Source organism: Lutra lutra, chromosome 8 (assembly GCF_902655055.1).
Source record: "Lutra lutra chromosome 8, mLutLut1.2, whole genome shotgun sequence".
In the NCBI taxonomy this organism is placed as follows: domain Eukaryota; kingdom Metazoa; phylum Chordata; class Mammalia; order Carnivora; family Mustelidae; genus Lutra; species Lutra lutra.
In genome coordinates, this window is record NC_062285.1 from 46,609,985 (window position 1) to 46,627,878 (window position 17,894).

At 37.2% G+C, this 17,894-nt stretch overlaps 1 protein-coding gene across 3 annotated transcripts in view; it reads left to right on the forward strand.

The window, feature by feature from the left end:
* The window catches only part of TAFA2 (TAFA chemokine like family member 2), a 489,998-nt gene extending 477,752 nt beyond the window's left edge, over positions 1 to 12,246 (forward strand). For 2 of the 3 annotated variants that reach the window (XM_047743378.1, XM_047743379.1), the window contains exon 5: positions 10,087 to 12,246. In XM_047743378.1, the coding sequence (XP_047599334.1) occupies positions 10,087 to 10,098 (12 nt within the window). In that variant the 3' untranslated portion in view covers positions 10,099 to 12,246. The remainder of the gene's footprint in view (positions 1 to 10,086) is intronic. The other variant, XR_007129699.1, reaches the window with a different exon arrangement.
* Positions 12,247 to 17,894: the final 5,648 nt, after the last annotated feature.

The window sequence follows — 17,894 nt, forward strand, 5'->3', positions numbered from 1 at the left end:
GGACCTGCAGGGACACAAAAAGACCAGGGATGTCTGAGTGTGGCAGAGCTACCAGGTATTGGAGTGGGAAGCTGGTTGCAGAGACGGAGTTGAACAGGGGGCTCTCAGCTCGGGATTACCTTAAACCATGATCCAAGTCACAGTCAGACCACTGCACCTCGAGCAGGACCCCACAAGCAGCACCTCCTTACTCCTCTGGGAAGAGTGGCATAAGAGCATGCTGCAGGTATCTACTGGGTTTGGGGACTCCAGATGATGCCATGCACCAGAGACAGAAATGATCAGTCACAGGCTGGGTGAACTCGGGAGTTTGGCCCAAGACCAGGGAAACAGGTGGGATTGTTGGCATTTCTCTGAGTGTGCATTGAGGAGCAGGGCCCTGAGTTCTCAGCCCCTATGGGGCCAGAGACTAGGAGGCCACCATTTTCATTCCTGCCCTCGAAAGCTGTAGGGAAAGCGTTCAGAGTGAACCTGAGCAGATTACATAGCCTGGCCCCTGGCAAAGGTGATGCAATTCTGCCTCAGGCAAACAAAGACATTTGAGAATCACTGCAACAGGCCCCTCCCACCAGAAGATCAGCAAGGACATCCAGCCAAGATCAAGTTCATCAATGAATGAGAACTGCAGAACTCCAGGGCTATGGGAAAACAACACACAGAGTTCATGGCTTTTTCCCCATGATCCTTTAGTCTTTTAAAGTAAAATTTTTTAAATTTCATTTTTTTCTTATGCTATTTTCTTAATTTTTCCTCTTTCCCATTGTAATATTTTTAAACTATTTTATCTTATCAATACCTTTTTATAAATCTTATTTAAATTTTCATTGTTATAGCCATATTTTATCCTTTCATTGTATTTAAACTTATTTTTTGTATACATATAGGTTTTTTTTTTTCCTTTAAATTTTGGGATACCATTTCTCCTAATAGATCAAAATATACCCTAAATCTAGTGCATGGCTTTGTTCCAATCTCCAGCCTGATCACATTATTTCCTCTTTTTTTGAACCAACTTATGAATTCCTTTTTTAGAATCCTTTTAAATTTTCATCTTTACACTCATATTCCATCCCTTCATTGTGTTTACCCTTATTTTTGTATATATATAAGTTTTTCTTTCTTTAAAATTTTTGAGAGGCAGTTTCTTCTAGCAGACCAAAATACACTCAAAATTAAGTGTGTGGCTCTGTTCTATTAACTGGTTTAAAAAATAAATAAATAAATAAATAATTAAAAAAAATATATATACACACACACACACACATATATATATAGATAGATAGATAGATAGATAGATAGATATTTTTTCCCCCCTTTCCCCCTTTCTTCTCCCCCTGGTTGGTTTCAGGTCTCTTCTGATTTGGTTAGTGTATATTTTTCTGGGATCACTGCTACCCTTTTAGTATTTTGTTCTCTCATTCATCTATTCTTATCTGGGTAAAGTGACACAGTAGAAAAACACCACACACACACAAAAAGAGCAAGAGGCAGTACCAACAGCTAGGAACCTAATCAGATTAAATACAGACATTAGTAATATGTCAAAACTAGAGTTCAGAATGATGATTATCAAGGTGCTAGCTGGGATCGAAAAAAGCATGGAAGATATTAGAGAATCCTTTTCTGGGGAAATAAAATCCCTTTCTGGAGAAATAAAAGAACAAAAATCTAACCAACTTGAAATCAAAAAAGCTATTAATGATGGACAATTAAAAATGGAGGCTCTTACTGCTAGGTTAGATGAGGCAGAAGAAAGAATTAGTGATATAGAAGACCAAATGATGGAGAATAAAGAAGCTGAGCAAAAGAGACACTAACAACTACTGGACCACGAGGGGAGAATAGGAGAGCTAAATGATACCATAAGATGAAACAATATTAGAATAATTAGGATTCCAGAAGAAGAAGAAAGAGAGAGGGGCAGCAGGCATATGGGAGCAAATTATAGCAGAGAATTTCCATAATTTGGCAAAGGGAACAAGCATCAAATTCCAAGAGGCACAGAGTACCCCACTCAAAATCAATAAAAATAGGTCCATACACCATCATCTAAGTGTAAAATTTACAAGTCTCAGTGACAAAGAGAAAATCCTGAAAGCAGCTCAGGAAAAGAGGTCTGTAACATATAATGGTAGAAATATTCGTTGGCAGCAGACCTATCCACAAAGACCTGCAGGCCAGAAACTGCTGGCATGATATATTCAGAGCACTAAATGAGAAAAATATGCAGCCAAGAATATTATAACCAGCTAGGCTGTCATTGAAAAGAGAAGGAGAGATAAAAAGCTTCCAGGATGAACAAAAATTAAAAGAATTTGCAAACACCAAATCAGCCCTACAGGAAATATTGAAAGGGGTCCTCTAAGCAAAGAGAGAACCTAAAAGTAGTAGACCAGAAAGGAATACAGACTATATACAGTAACAGTCACCTTACAGGAAATACAATGGCACTATGTTCATATCTTTCAGTAGTTACCCTGAATGTAAGTGAGCTAAATGCCCCAATCAAAAGACACAGGGTATCAGAATGGATGAAAAACAAGACCCATCAATATGCTCTCTATAACAAGCTCATTTTAGACCCAAAGACTCCTCCAGACTTAAAGTGATGAGGTAGAAAACAATTTATCATGCTAATGAACATCAAAGAAAGCTGGGGTGTTAATCCTTATATCAGATAAATTAGATTTTAAGCCAAAGACTATAAGAGATGAGGAAGGACACTATATCATACTTAAAGGGTCTGTCCAGCAAGAAGATCTAACAATTTTAAATACTTATGCCCCTAACATGGGAACAGCCAATTATATAAACCAGTTCATAACAAAATCAGAGAAACATATCAACAATAATATAATAATATTAGAGGACTTTAACACCCCCCTCATTGAAAATGACAGATCATCCAAGCAAAAGATCAACAAGGAAATAAAGGCTTTCTTTAAATGATACACTGGACCTGATGGACATCACAGATATATTCAGAACATTCCATCCCAAAACAACAGAATAGACATTATTCTCTACTGCACATGGAACATTCTTCAGAATAGATCACATCCTGGGTCACAAATCAGGTCTCAAATGGTACCAAAAGACTGGAATCATTCCCTCCATATTGTCAGACCACAATGCACTGAAACTAGAACTTAATCACAAAAGGAAAGTTGGAAAGAACTCAAATACATGGAGGCTAAAGAGCACCCTACTAAAGACTGAATGGGTCAACTAGGAAATTAAAGAATTAAAAAAAAATTCATGGAAACAAATGAAAATGAAAACACAACTGTTCAAAATCTTTGGGACACAGCAAAGGCGGTCCTGAGAGGAAATATATAGCAATACAAGCCTTTCTCAAGAAACGAGAAAGGTCTCAAGTACACAACCTAACCCTACACCTAGAGGAGCAGGAGAAAGAACAGCAAAGAAAGCCTAAACCCAGTAGGAGAAGAGAAATAATAAAGACTGACCAGAAATCAATGAAATAGAAACCAAAAAAAACAGTAGAACAAATCAACAAAACTAGGAGTTGGTTCTTTGAAAGAATTAATAAGATTGATAAACCCCTGGCCAGAGCTATCCAAAAGAAAAGAGAAAGGACCCAAATTAATAAAATCATGAAAGAGGAGAGATCACAACCAACACCAAAGAAATACAAACAATTACAAGAACATATTATGAGCAACTATACATCAGCAAATTTGACAGTCTGGAAGAAATGGATGCATTCCTAGAGACATAAAAACTATCAAAAATGAACCAGGAAGAAATTAAAAACCTGAACAGACTCATAACCAGTAAGGAGATTGAACCTCATCAAAAATCTCCCAACAAGGGGCGCCCGGGTGGCTCAGTGGGTTAAAGCCTCTGCCTTTGACTGAGGTCATGATCCTGGAGTCCTGGGATCGAGACCCATGTCGGGCTCTCTGCTCCACAGGGAGCCTGCTTTCTCCTCTCTCTCTCTGCCTGACTCTCTGTCTCCTTGTGATCTCTGTCTGTCAAATAAATAAATAAAATCTTTAAAAAAAAAAATCTCCCAACAAATAAGAGCTCAGCGCTAGACAGCTTCCCAGGGGAATTCCACTAAACATTTAAAGAAGAACTAATACCTATTCTCCTGAAACTGTTCCAAAAAATAGAAATGGAAGGAAAACTTCCAAACTCATTTTATGAATCCAGCATTACCTTGATGCCAAAACCAGACAAAGACTCCATCAAAAAGGAGAATTACAGGGGTGCCTGGGTGGCTCAGTGGGTCAAGCTCTGCCTTCAGCTCAGGTCATGATCTCAGGGTCCTGGGATCCAGTCCCCCATCGGGCTCTCTGCTTGGCAGGGAGCCTGCTTCCTCCTCCTCCTCTCTCTCTGCCTACTTGTGATCTCTCTCTGTAAAATAAGTGAATAAAATCTTTAAAAAAAGGAGAATTACAGACTAATATCCTTGATGAACATGGATGCAAAAACTCTCACCAAAATATTAGCCAGTAGGATCCAACAGTACATTGAAAGGATTATTAACCACTACCACGTGGGATTTATTCCTCAGCTGCCAGGTTGGTTTAACGTCTGCAAATCAATAAATGTGATACATTAATAAAAGAAAGAACAAGAACCATTTGATACTCTCAATAGATGCAGAGAAAGCATTTGACAAAGTACAGCATCCTTTCTTGATCAAAACTCTTCACAGTGTAGGGATAGAGGATACATATCTCAATATCATCAAAGCCATCTATGAAAAACCCACAGTAATATAATTCTCAATGGGGAATAACTGAGAGCTAAGGTCAGAAACACGGCAGGGATGTCCACTATCACCACTGCTATTCAACATAGTACTAGAAGTCCTAGCCTCAGCAATCAGACAACAAAAATAAATAAAGGCATCCAAATTGACAAAGAAGAAGTCAAACTCTCACTCTTTGCAGATGATAGGATACTGTATGTGGAAAACCCAAAAGACTCCACTCCAAAACTGCTAGAACTCATATAGAAATTCAGTAAAGTGGCAGGATATAAAATCAATGCACGGAAATCAGTTGCATTTCTATACACCAACAGTAAGACAGAGGAAATAGAAATTAAGGAGTTGATCCCATTTACAATTGCACCCAAAACCTTAAGATACCTAGGAATAAATCTAAACAAAAAGGCAAAGAATCTATAAAGTACTCATGAAAGAAATTGAGGAAGACATAAAGAAATGGAAAAACATTCCATGTTCATGGATTGTAAGAACAGATATTGTGAAAATGTTTATGCTACCTAGAGCAATCCCTATTAAAATATCATCAATTTTTTTCAAAGAAATGGACAAATAATCCTAAAATTTATATGGAACCAGAAAAGACCCCATATAGCCAGAGGAATGTGGGGAAAAAAAAACAACACCAAAGTTGGCGGAATCACAATTCCAGACTTCATGCTCTATTACAAAGCTGTATTCATCAGGACAGTATGGTACTGGCACAAAAACAGACATAGATCAATGGATCTAGAATAGAGAGCCCATAAATGGATCCTCATCTCTATGGTCAACTAATCTTTGACAAAGCAGGAAAGAATGTCCAATGGAAAGAAGACAATCACTTCAACAAATGGTATTGGGAAAATTGGATGGGCACATGCATAAGAATGAAACTGGACCGTTTCCTTATACCACACACAAAAAGAGACTCAAAATGGATGAAGGATCTCAATGTGAGAAAGGAATCCATTAAAATTCTTGAGGAGAACTCAGGCAGAAACCTCTTCCACTTCAGCCACAGTAACTTCTTCATAGAAACATTACCAAAGACAAGGGAAGCAAGGGCAAAAATAAACTATTGGGACTTCATCAAGTTCAAAAACTTTTGCACAGCAAAGGAAAAAGTCAACAAAACCAAAAGACAACTGACAGAATGGGAGAAGATATTTGCAAATGACATATCAGATAAAGGGCTGGTATCCAAAATCTATAAAGAACTTATCAAACTCAACACCCAAGGAACAAATAATCCAATCAGGAAATGGGCAGAAGACATGAACAGACATTTCTGCAAAGAAGACATCCAGATGGCCAACAGACACATGAAAAAGTGCTTAACATCACTGTGCATCAGGGAAATACAAATTAAAACCACAATGAAATACCACCTCACACTAGTCAGAATGGCTAAAATTAACAAGTCAGAAAACGACAGATGTTGGCGAGGATGCAGAGAAAGGGGAAACCTCCTACACTGTTGGTGGGAAAGCAAGCTGGTGCAGCCACTCTGGAAAACAGTATGGAGCTTCCTTAAAAAGTTTAAAATAGAGCTATCCTATGTCCCTGCAGTCACACTACTGGGTATTTACCCTAAAGATACAAATGTACTGATCTGAAGGGGTTTGTGCACCTGAATGTTTATAGCAGCAATGTCCACAATAGCCAAACTATGGAAAGAGCCTAGATGTCCATCAACAGATGAATGGATAAAGAAGATAAGGTATACATATATAATGGAATACTATGCAGCCATCAAAAGATACAAAAGCTTGCCATTTGCAATGATGTGGATGGAACTAGAGGATATTATGCTAATGCTAAGCATAATAAGTCAATCAGAGAAAGACAATTATCATTGATCTCTCTGATATGAGGAATTTGAGGAGCAGGGTGGGGTCATGGAGAGTAGGGGGGTAAAAATGAAACAAGATGGTCTAGGGAGGGAGACAATCCATAAGGGACTCTCAATCTCGGGAAACAAACTGAGGGTTGCTGGGGGGTGGGGGATAGGGATAGGGTGGCTGGGTTAAGGACATGGGTGAGGGATGTGCTACTTTGAGTGCTGTGAAATGTGTTAAGCCTGATGATTCACAGACCTGTACCCCTAGGGCAAAAAATACATTATATGTTAATAAAAAATAATGATAAAAAAAAACAAGAGCAACATTTTTAAATGTTAGATTGCATTAATATTGCTTCAACAACCCTTGCATATCAGGAAAGGGTCAAATGGCACTTGTTTTCCAACAAGCATGCCAGAATTTTAATTTGAGTAACTTGGACTTTTTTGCTAAAGTATATAAATCATGAAAGGGTTGATTTTTTGTTACATTTTAGACAATTTCATTTTAAATATTACTATTTCTTGTGTGTTAGGTGATTAAAATTGGTGATAATATACATATATTCAGAATCATCCTTATGTTTTTCAATCTTTGGTTTTGCCATTTCACTTGGTACAAATATGGAGGTTGTCAAAGAGAGGGCAGAGTCGTGCTCACAGGTGCCCATATTTTGTATTACATTGGAAAGGACAAGTGATTACTTAGCCTTTGTTTGGATTCCTTGAGAGTTTCTCTAATTTGACTAAATGTCTGCTAGTGTGATCCTCTCATTATACCTTAGTGACTCTCTTGTTAAAGATTTGTGCTTTAAAAAAAAACACAAAACTTTTATTATACTACCTCAGAGTTGGTGTTTTTGTAAACATCATCATATCCTCACAGCAACTCCGTGAGGCTAACAGGATTATCCCCTTTCTACATACAGGGAAACTGAGGGTCTGAGAGGTGGCATGATGCCACCACCACTGTGCCTGCAAGTACTACATTCTGACCTTAGCCTAGAATTCCACATGTCAAACCACAATTACTTGCTCAGAGTAACATACAAAAATGAAATCGAAAACAAATAGCCCAGTTAAACCCTATCTTTATCTCATTAAAGGCACTAGGATATTTTTAAGATTAATAAACTAGGACTAGTTTGTAAAACTGGAGGAAAAAAGTCATTTCAGTCATGTTTTGATCTATGTTAGACAATTCTTTTAGTCATGTTTAAATTTTAATTTTTGAGATTTTAGCTGCTACAAACAGAATAAAAATGTAGATTTATGATATTCTTAGGATATGCATTGTATATATGTGTTTATGTGTATACGTGTATGTTTTCTGAGATGGAGGAAATTTGTTCCAGTACATAAACCTTTGGTATTATATCACCTATAAATGTGTCTATTTTTAAAATTATGTGAAAAACAAAGCTTTAATATATAGTTGAGAGACTCACTCCCCAGCTTTATATAAACTAGCAGGATGAAATACTTAGCTTGGAATGAAGATAGAAGAATGCATCTACCATACCCACGAGGAGATTTCTTAGAACCAGGGTTTGAAATGACACAGGAGGACAGGCCACGTGCTCCCATGGGGTCACAGCACCATGTCCTTCTAGCTGCCTATGCTGAGTCCCTGCGGGGCTCACTCATTTGTTCTCTCTCAGTCTCTCAATTCATCTCTTTTCTTTGCACTAGTTTTGGAAATACAGTCTCTTACCATGCTTTTTGAGTCTTCTTACCAAGAGAAGAATCTCCAGAAAAGACAAGTGGATCTGCTCAGGCAATGGCCATCAAAGTTTGTGTTAAATCAGTATTTATCAAGAAAGTTTATCCTAAAGAGTTTGTATTTTTCATAATGATCAGCTATCTCCATTGACAACCTCTGACATAATGTCTGTAGAAAAATTCATATTTGCTTTCCATGGTGCTCTTAACATTCACACTCAGACTGGGAGCCATTCACAGAACTATAAAATGACAAATCGAAAGTGAGATTGCTGCCCTACCTAAGATAGCCCCTGCTCCCAGCATTTCTGGAGGTGAACAGGCCCCTTCTGTGTTTGGTCCTTCCATCCTCAGTTCAATTTCTCCCACAATTCCTCTGTGGATGGAAGTAAGAAGCTTTAAATATGCAAGCAGAGGCTCCTTCCTTGGGCAGGATAGCTGACCAAAGAGACATAAATAAGATGGCTGCTTCCACACAGAAAATAATTGTTTTTGAATTTATAGCTTCCTTTGAGACTGGGTGTGGTAGAGCCGGAGTTAGATTATTTTACTTAATGTTTCTCTTTCTTATAGTTGATCAAAAAACAAAACAAACAAAACCTTTCCTTAAATATTTTATGAAAGGATGAATAATTATATAATTTGATGGAATAAAACCAAAGTATTCACAGTAACTTTCAAGAATTCACCTTTTGGGGACGCCTGGGTGGCTCAGTTGGTTGGACGACTGCCTTCGGCTCAGGTCATGATCCCGGAGTCCTGGGATCGAGTCCCACATCGGGCTCCCAGCTCCATGGGGAGTCTGCTTCTCCCTCTGACCTTCTCCTCGCTCATGTTCTCTCTCACTATCTCTCTCTCAAATAAATAAATAAAATCTTTAAAAAAAAAAAAAGAATTCACCTTTTGTTATAACCATTGCTTAAAAAAGAAGTTATGCAACTGTTAAGTACCTTGGTATTAGAGTATACCTAGGAATTCACTGACACAGCAGAAATCTTTCTATCCATGTATCATCTACATGTATGCATACAGATCGATCTACATAGGTATCAGGTATTCCAGATGTTTACTATTTTTTCCCATACACAGTCTTTGGACCTAAATAGGTGTGAGAAGCCAGTGTGAATCTCCCTTAGTAATATTTATAATAGCATCAATAATACTAATCATTTTTTTGAGAATTTCTGGACACTTTTAAAACTTAGTGAAATAGTGTACAATCATTGTTTTTCTCCCCAGATATTTATTTCTCCTCATAGTTATTTTTTCTGAAATCTGATTGAGTCAAATAAGCCCTCAAGTTTTAAACTATTTCAAGAATGGATTTTATAGAGCCAATGCCCAATGACTTTCTTAAAGATGTGGTCTGATTGTATTCCTGTGAACTAAGGTCTTTCTTTACTGAGGCCTGGCATAGAGTGTTTATGATCTCTGGATTCTATCCTCCAAGACTTTACAAAGAACAAAGATTCCAGAATCATTCTTTGAATTTGAGACATGTAGCATCACCAGTTAAGATCTTCCTGGTCACAGCTGCAGTCATTTGGATAGTTGTGCAAGTGGCTCTAAAAATACTGTGAAAGGATAAAAAGAAAAAAAAAACTTGTATATTTTTTATAAGGTGGCAATATCTGAATATGCTAGTCCTTTAAAATTCAACAATTTATTTGATAAAGCAAATACTACCATTTTGAGTTATTAATTTCTAATACTAAATTGTTTGCAGTTTTAAGATCATAGCCTTCTTACAAAATGATTATATTTTCTTCTTCCTTTGTAGGTAACCCATTAACAAAGGATAAATCAAGTGATCCTCAAGCCTGATTACATTGAACACATGCACAGAAACTTAATTCCTGAGGTGATCTTGAAGGGAGATTTTCATATCGCTCACAAGAGGCACTGCAGAGTCTTATTTCCAAGGGATTTCATGGCTCATAATCAGCCTCTTCTTGAAACCGAGACTTTTAAAAAGTCAGACATGAACTTCTATGTCATGAAGATTTTGTCAGATTTGAACTGTGTTCAACTTGTAAAATTGCATTTACTAAGAGAATTTGAATTTGCCATCTGAAGAGCTGGTGTTTCCAGGTGATGTTAGACACTCACCTTTATGGTTCTTGGCCTCAAGTGTGACTGTTTTTCTTGCTTCTGAAAGTCTGCCAAGTGCACCTGCCTGCAGCCATGGATGTGTTCCTGGGTCTGGTCCTGTGTTTATTGGCGGGTGGGACTGCACCCAGCTTTACTGACATTTTCTTTGGGAACTTCTCCTCTGGCATGGTGTAGACTGAGATGATTTTATTTGTAACCTAATCGTGGAGCTCTGAAAGCCTACATGTTTTAACATCTTAAAGTTGCTTTTGTTAAAGGAATGGAAGTATATATCCATTGATAATAATTATTGTTGGCAAGTAATAGTTATCTGAATACATCAATCATATAAGAATGTATAGACAAGCTGACATGTTTCCCCAAGGCTAACATACTACTGCAGCTCTCTGTCAGTTAAATAGGTAGTAGTTAGAACTGAATTTCCATTTTCATTATATGCTATTTTGTACTTCTAGAGTACTCTCCCTCTTGGTTGTTTTGTTTTGTTTTTTAAGTGGGCTTTTTCTTTTGTTTATATTTACTTTTTCCCTTCACAGAAATCAGCAGTGAGCAGTCAAGTATGTAGGTAGCTTTCAGTTTCAAAAAATCTCCAGGGATGCATGTGGATTTCTGATTTCTTAGCTTGAGAGTTATTCACTTAAGATTTCTTCTAGTAAATTTTTTTTAACTGTCCTATCATTTTAATAGACTGTCCCTTGCTCGCTCCCAATGACTGTTTGAATGCTTATATATTTGTTTGTTCAGTCTGTTAATAGAATTGTTCATTTTCCTTGGTCTTGAATTTATAAATATTTGCTTATAGTTGTCCCATTCAAACAATTTCTTAGGTCAGTTTCTGTCCACAGTTTTGTAGTCATTTTAACATTTTTTGTTTTTCAGTTCTACAGGAAAGTCTTACAAATATTTAAAAGCCTTAAACATGTATGTACTTTTTTTCTAAGTTATTAGAGAATGTATAATTTTATACTACATTTATTTTATTTCATTTGTCATGTGAAGGTAGAGAAGAATTGAAAATGCATAGCCATTCTGTAATAATATTGTGTAAATGTATAGTTGAAGGGATGTAACCAGAGAGACTTCTTTGTTTACGCATCTTAACCTAAAAGGAAGGTACTTCATAAATTGTCCTATTAGAAGTTCCATTATGTTAGAAAAAATGTGACCATCTTTCATATTTTTAAAACTCACTGACATGGTCAATTAAGTCTATGCTGGTTTCCATGATGGAGGCTGACATACCTTGGAGAGTTTTGGTCTGTTAGTTGGCAACGAATTTCAAAGACCAGTACATTACCCAGAATGTCTTCTGGGCAGAAAAATTGAAAATGTAAAATTTGTCAAAAGTCAAATTTGTAAAGTATAGTTTGGACAGTGAACCAAAGTGTATTGCCCCACAAGTCCATGGGATGAAATGACTTCCTCCCTCCATATTAGTTATACATAAAATTAATTAGATGACTCTGAGTGGATTTTGCAATAGTTCAAGACTGTATGAATTCAGAAAGAAAAAAATAACAATTGTGCTGGAATTTTTGCATCAATTGTAACAGCATTAATTTCTTTGGAGCAAAGCAGAAACCTGTATTATTTTGGAAATTATGAATTTGTCCTAGATTTGTTTGAAATTGTACATCATGCTTCTCATTTTTTTTTTAACTGAGTCCTTTAAAACAACACTGGAAATTCTGTATTATATACAAGTGTAACACATGCATATCAATAGAAAAAAATAAATGGAATTTCAAATATACTAACTAGATTATCCCCAGTAGATTAATGTTGTGACTATTCAGAAAAGGTAAATAAAATTGGGATATAAAATGGACTCTCTTCATGAGTTACATTTGGAGAATCTGTTTTCTAGTGTTTTATTTCAAAAGTACTTCAGTTACTGTCCAGAAAAACCTCTGAATTCATGGGGAGCTGACATAAATTTTTCAGTCTAACTTTTAATAAAAATGCATGGCAACTCTTGCCATTTACACAAGGTTCCAATACATGGTTTGTTTCTGTGCTAGGAAACAATCGAAAGATATATATTTACACTTGTGCTATTATTTGCCCATATCTTGACTATGAGCACAGCTGATGTATGTTTACTAGCAATATGCAAAATTCTTTTTATTATACAAATTGTTAAATATACTGCTTATCCTTTAAAGTTTATTATATATACTTAAAATGTTAATGTTAATGAAATGTTAATGAAAATATCAGATATGGCTATAACTCAGCTTTCAAATTTTTAAAAAAATAATTTTGACAAATAGGTTAAAATTCACAATCTGTTACAAAAAAAAAAGTGGAAAATTGTGTGCCCTTTCCCCCACTGTCCTCCAATGCCAAAATCTCAGAAAACCAAGAAACTGACATTGGTACAATATTATTAACTCAAATACAGATCTTACTTAGACTTTACCGGTTTCACAAGCAGTGTGTGTGTGTGCATGTGTATGTGTGTGTGACAGAGAGAGAGAGAGAGAGAGAGAGAGAGAGAAAGAGATCTTATCCTTTTCAATTAACTTAGTAAAACTTTACAATGGTGTGTATTACAGTATAAGAATATGGTTAATGACTGACAGATTTGTAATAACATTTTTCAAGTTCTTTATTTTCAGAATAACATCCTTTAACTTTGTTTTTCTTTGTTTTTTTGTACACTCTTGTTGCCATAACATAATGAAGACTTCCAGTTTTAAGGCCAGACAGTACCACATGTGATTTCAAACTTCGTTTTGACTTTAATGAGTAAGAGGAGAACTGAGAATCTGTATGTAAGGATGAAATTAAAAAGGGAGTTTATCCTGTTCTTTATTTCCCTTAGCATGTCCTGTGCTGTACAATTAGGCTGTGACCTTTGATGATACAAAATAGCTAATAGCACAATGATTAAATGGGACTTAATCTTTATGAAGTTTTGATTATCTTATCAATTCATAGATGATACTAGGTATATCCGGCTAGATTACATTTGGGGGTTAGCTGAAGTTTAAACTTTTAACCTTTAAAATACTTTAAAAATCAGCTTATGAGGTACTTTTTCAATGTTCTACTTAGGCATGGTACTGTGCTAACCTATGGGAAAATGGGTACACAAAAGACTTAATATTCCATATTTGTTCTGATTTTTTTCATGTTTTTAATATATTCCAAGTTACTAAATAGGATGCACTATGTCATAAATATTTGTCTTGTTACACAAAGTGACTGAACTTTATTTTTGAACTTTATTCTAGAAGTTAGGTGAACAGGACAGTGCATGTCCATAGTTGTGTTTTACAGATTTTAGCAAAAATGTGATTATGGACCTGAAGAGAAGTAACAGAGGACTAAAATAATCTGGGGAAGAGGAAATGAGGCCTGATCTTGGACTATTACAGAGAAGAATGAAACAATAGATATCAATGCCAGCTGCAATTTAAATTACTTGAGGATCCTAACAATTACCCATGCTTGACCCTACTCTCTGATATGCTCTTACATGTGCCCAGCCTTTAATCCTAGACCACTAGTTTTTTTTTGTTTGTTTGTTTTTTAAATAAAAGCTCCCTAGGTGATTCTAACGAGCATTCAGCATTAGGAACCACTAATGAAGGGTTTTGCACAAGGTGGAAGTGATGAATTGGGTGAAATGATTGGATGAATCAGAGGAAAACATGGAAGAGAACTCCAGAAGGCCCTGGGCTTACTAATATGGGCTAACTGAGGCTCTATTATGACAGAAAAACCTGGGAAAGAGCAAGCATAGTGGCAGGTAGAGACAATGAGTTCATTTTTTCAAGCCTACTGAGTTTAAAGTACCAATGAAACATTCAGGTCATGTCAGATAGGTAATGAACAGGTTTTATTGGATTTGTAATTAGAGGTTATTGTTGATTTTGGAAAGAGCAGTTTCAATGAAGGGCTTATTTTAGAATTGAGCTTTCGTTGGGTTGGACAATGAATAAGAGATTTGCAAGTGGAAATAGCACACACAGACTTCTCTTTGAGGGGGTAAAGGCAAAGTACAGTAGTGTTTATGAAGGGGAGGCAGAATCCAAAAAGTGCATTTTTTTAAAATATGGGAGAAAAAGAGTGTGTTTATTTATGCTGCAAAGGGAGAGGGAGGAGGGAGAGCGGTGTGTTAAGAACCTAGAACTGAAAATAAAAAGGAAATGAAAGCAGGGGTGTCCATATCTATATGGAAAGAAAGTCATAATGTGTAAGGAAGAAACAGAACCAAATCCCATAGAAAATCTAATGGGGTAAACAGTGAAGAAGCAATTGGCGCTTAGGTCTTTGGTGACCTTCCACACAACAGTGTCACTAGTGTGGTAGACCATAAATCAAAGAGCAATCATAGGGGTTGATAAGCCCTATGGGTGAGTTTCAGCTTATACCTGGGCTACTGAGGGAAAGTTAATGACTCCAAGATTATAAATAGATTAATAAGAGAAATTAGCCAAGTCATAATATCCTTATTTATAAAGTAAAAACACTTTGTCTCACAGGATTGTTGTGAAGGTTCAATGAGTTAATATGTGCAAAGTGCAGTATGTACTACATAGTATTTACTAAATGGTTGTTCTTCATTTGTGAAAGAGGTCAGTTCTGTTCACCCTGAAATTGGTGTAAAAACTGTGTTGATAGAAAATAATAAAACCATATCATATACGATATAAAAAGTTTTGGGGCCCTGCTGGTATTTGTGCTAAATAGAATGAGAAGATGTAGAGGCACTGCATTTAAACCACCTTTTTTCAGAAATTGTGTGGCTGCAAAGAAGGTTAAAGAGTAACCAGTGGCAGACTAAGTGAAAATACAGTTTCTTTGACAGAGACCAGAAAGGTTGACAGCTGAGCAAAAGAAGAAGTAGAGAAGGAGAAATTGATAAAAGAAGGGATTTATTGGGAACAGGTTGGGAATATCAAAGGGAAGGGTTATTGTGAGAACAATCTATGTTTTTGCTGTTAGATAAATGAACAAAAGTGGATGAAGCTGGGGAGAAATTTAAAAGCGAGGTTAAAGGAAATAATGCCTAGGGGCCTCTGGGCTGAGGGAGTAGCAGCACAGAGAGGTTTTAAGTAGAGGAGATTTATCTGCTGAGTACACAAGATACAGAGTTTGGTTTAAAATTAAGGCAAACATGCCTCTCTGCCTGCTTGTGATCTCTCTGTCAAATAAATAAAATCTTAAAAAAATAATAAAATTAAGGCAAACAAAATATCTGAAGCAAATTTTGGTGTTTTTAGATACTCAGAGCTCAAAAAGCAGTAAAGTCATAATATAAGGAATTTAATCTGTAGAGATATGTGACTTTTCCATTAGCGTAATGCAGCCAGGACAAAAAATGGTAAATGAATAGGTGGATCATTGGATGAAAATAGGCAAGGTTAAAAGGCTAGCATCTCTTGAGTCCTTACTCTGTGCCAAAAGTTCTAAGAACTTTATAACTTAATCTAATCTTATTTGAGATATATATCATTGCTACTACCATTCTGTAACAAGAAAACTGGGGCAGGGAGAGGTTAAACAGTTTCCCTACTGTCTCGTATTAGTATGTGGCACAGCCAGGATTTTAACCTCTGTCGTAGCAAATAGTACAGTGTTAGCTTACATGCCATGAAGGAGTATATGATAGGGCTATAAGAAGACTCAGAGGGCCAGTAAAATAAAAGGGAATGATGTTTATAAATCTAGATCGGTTAGAAACTAGATTTGAAAGTGGAGAGCAGTTTAATTAGAGATAGGGAATAAGGAGAGATCCATTGATTAACAAATATTTTTGTGCTCTTGTGTGCCAAGAATTGTGTTAGAAGCAGTGAATAAAATGTAAGTACAGTTGACCCTGAACAACACATGTGTGAACTATGGGGGTCAATTTACATGTGGATTTTTTACAATACAGTACTACAAATATGTTTTCTCATGCTTTTCATAACATTTACTTTTCTCTAGTTTTATTGTAAGAATATAGTATATAATATATATAACATAAAATATGTGTTTATAGACTCTTTGTGTTATTGATAAGGCTGGTCAACAATAAGCTATTAGTAGTCGAGTTTTGGGGGAGTCAAAAGTTATACATGAGACTTCAGGCCCAAATTGGTAACATAGGAAGATCCTGAACTCACTTCCTCCATGGACACATCAAATATACACCTATTTATACAGCAAAAACTGAAAGCTGACTGAACAGCTTCTGTACAACAGAAGACGGACCATGTACAAAATGGGAAGAGAGAGAGAGACATGGTAACAGAGAATCCCCACCCCCAATGTTGCAAACTGAAGTGGGGAGGGATAGTACCAATGGATGTGAGCAGATTCATTAACCCTCAGGCTCACAAAAAGGGCCATGACTTAAAAGGGCAACTTGAATATAAAAAGGATCGAGCCCCAGAACCCTGCCCAATGGCAGGGTAATTGCTAGAACTCACTTCAGGTCAGAGGGGCTGGCAAATGCCATGGTTTACATTCTCACTCCACCTTAATAGTGTGGGTCCTTGATGACAGGGTTCAGGCACTGTAACTGTCCTGATGCCTCAGTGAGCCCCAGGCCCCTAGTAGATACCAGCCCTGGAGGCCCTGGGGCACAGGGAGAAAAAAGGCATGTTTTAAAAGAGCAACTATGATATACAAAATGCAGGTCCAGAAGTCCCCAAATGGAAGGGGAAAGCTACTGAAAGTCTCTCCAGGTTGGAGGGGCTGGTGAGCTCAAGAATTTATATTATTACTCCACCATGATAGTGTGGACAAGACCAATATCCAGTGACTGAGGTGGCCTACCACCTCAGTGAGCCCTGGGCCCCTAGCCCACACAAGCCCCAGCCATCTATCATCAAGGTCATGCATACCCAAACACCCATGGGCAGTGCTCACTAAAGCTCCAGGTATCTTGCCAAGGTGACAAAGGTGCAAAGGATCCTGGACACTCCAGACCTGCACCCTTTTGGTTCCAAACAACTTGCCAGGGCAACCACTGCACAAAGTGCTCCAAGATCTCTGGCTCATGCCTACCTCAGCTCCAGCTGCCCCACAAGGGCACCCATGTGCAGCACCTGAGGACTCCCTGGCCCATGCCCCATCTCAGTTCCAGCCACTCTGCCAGGGCACCCCTCCCCACCCACACACCCGGCTTGCACTCAGTCCAGTTTCAGCCATATCACCAGGGTGCCCTCTGCATGGAGAGCTCTGGAACTTCCCAGCCTGCACCCACTTCAGCTCCAGCCATCCCACCAGTGTGGTCCCAGCACAAACTGCTTCAGGACCCCGAGTCTGCAACCAGGCATACACAGTCTACATAAGGGATGATGATGATAACAAGTTTATTCCTTCAAGTTTAGGAGAAGTATCTTTTCTGCCTAATTCATAGAAACAAGCAAAGAAAGTCAATTGAAATGAAGAGACAGAAGGATATGCTCCAAATGAAAGAACAAGACAAAACCTCAAAAACAAACAAACAAACAAACAAACAAGTAAATGAAACAG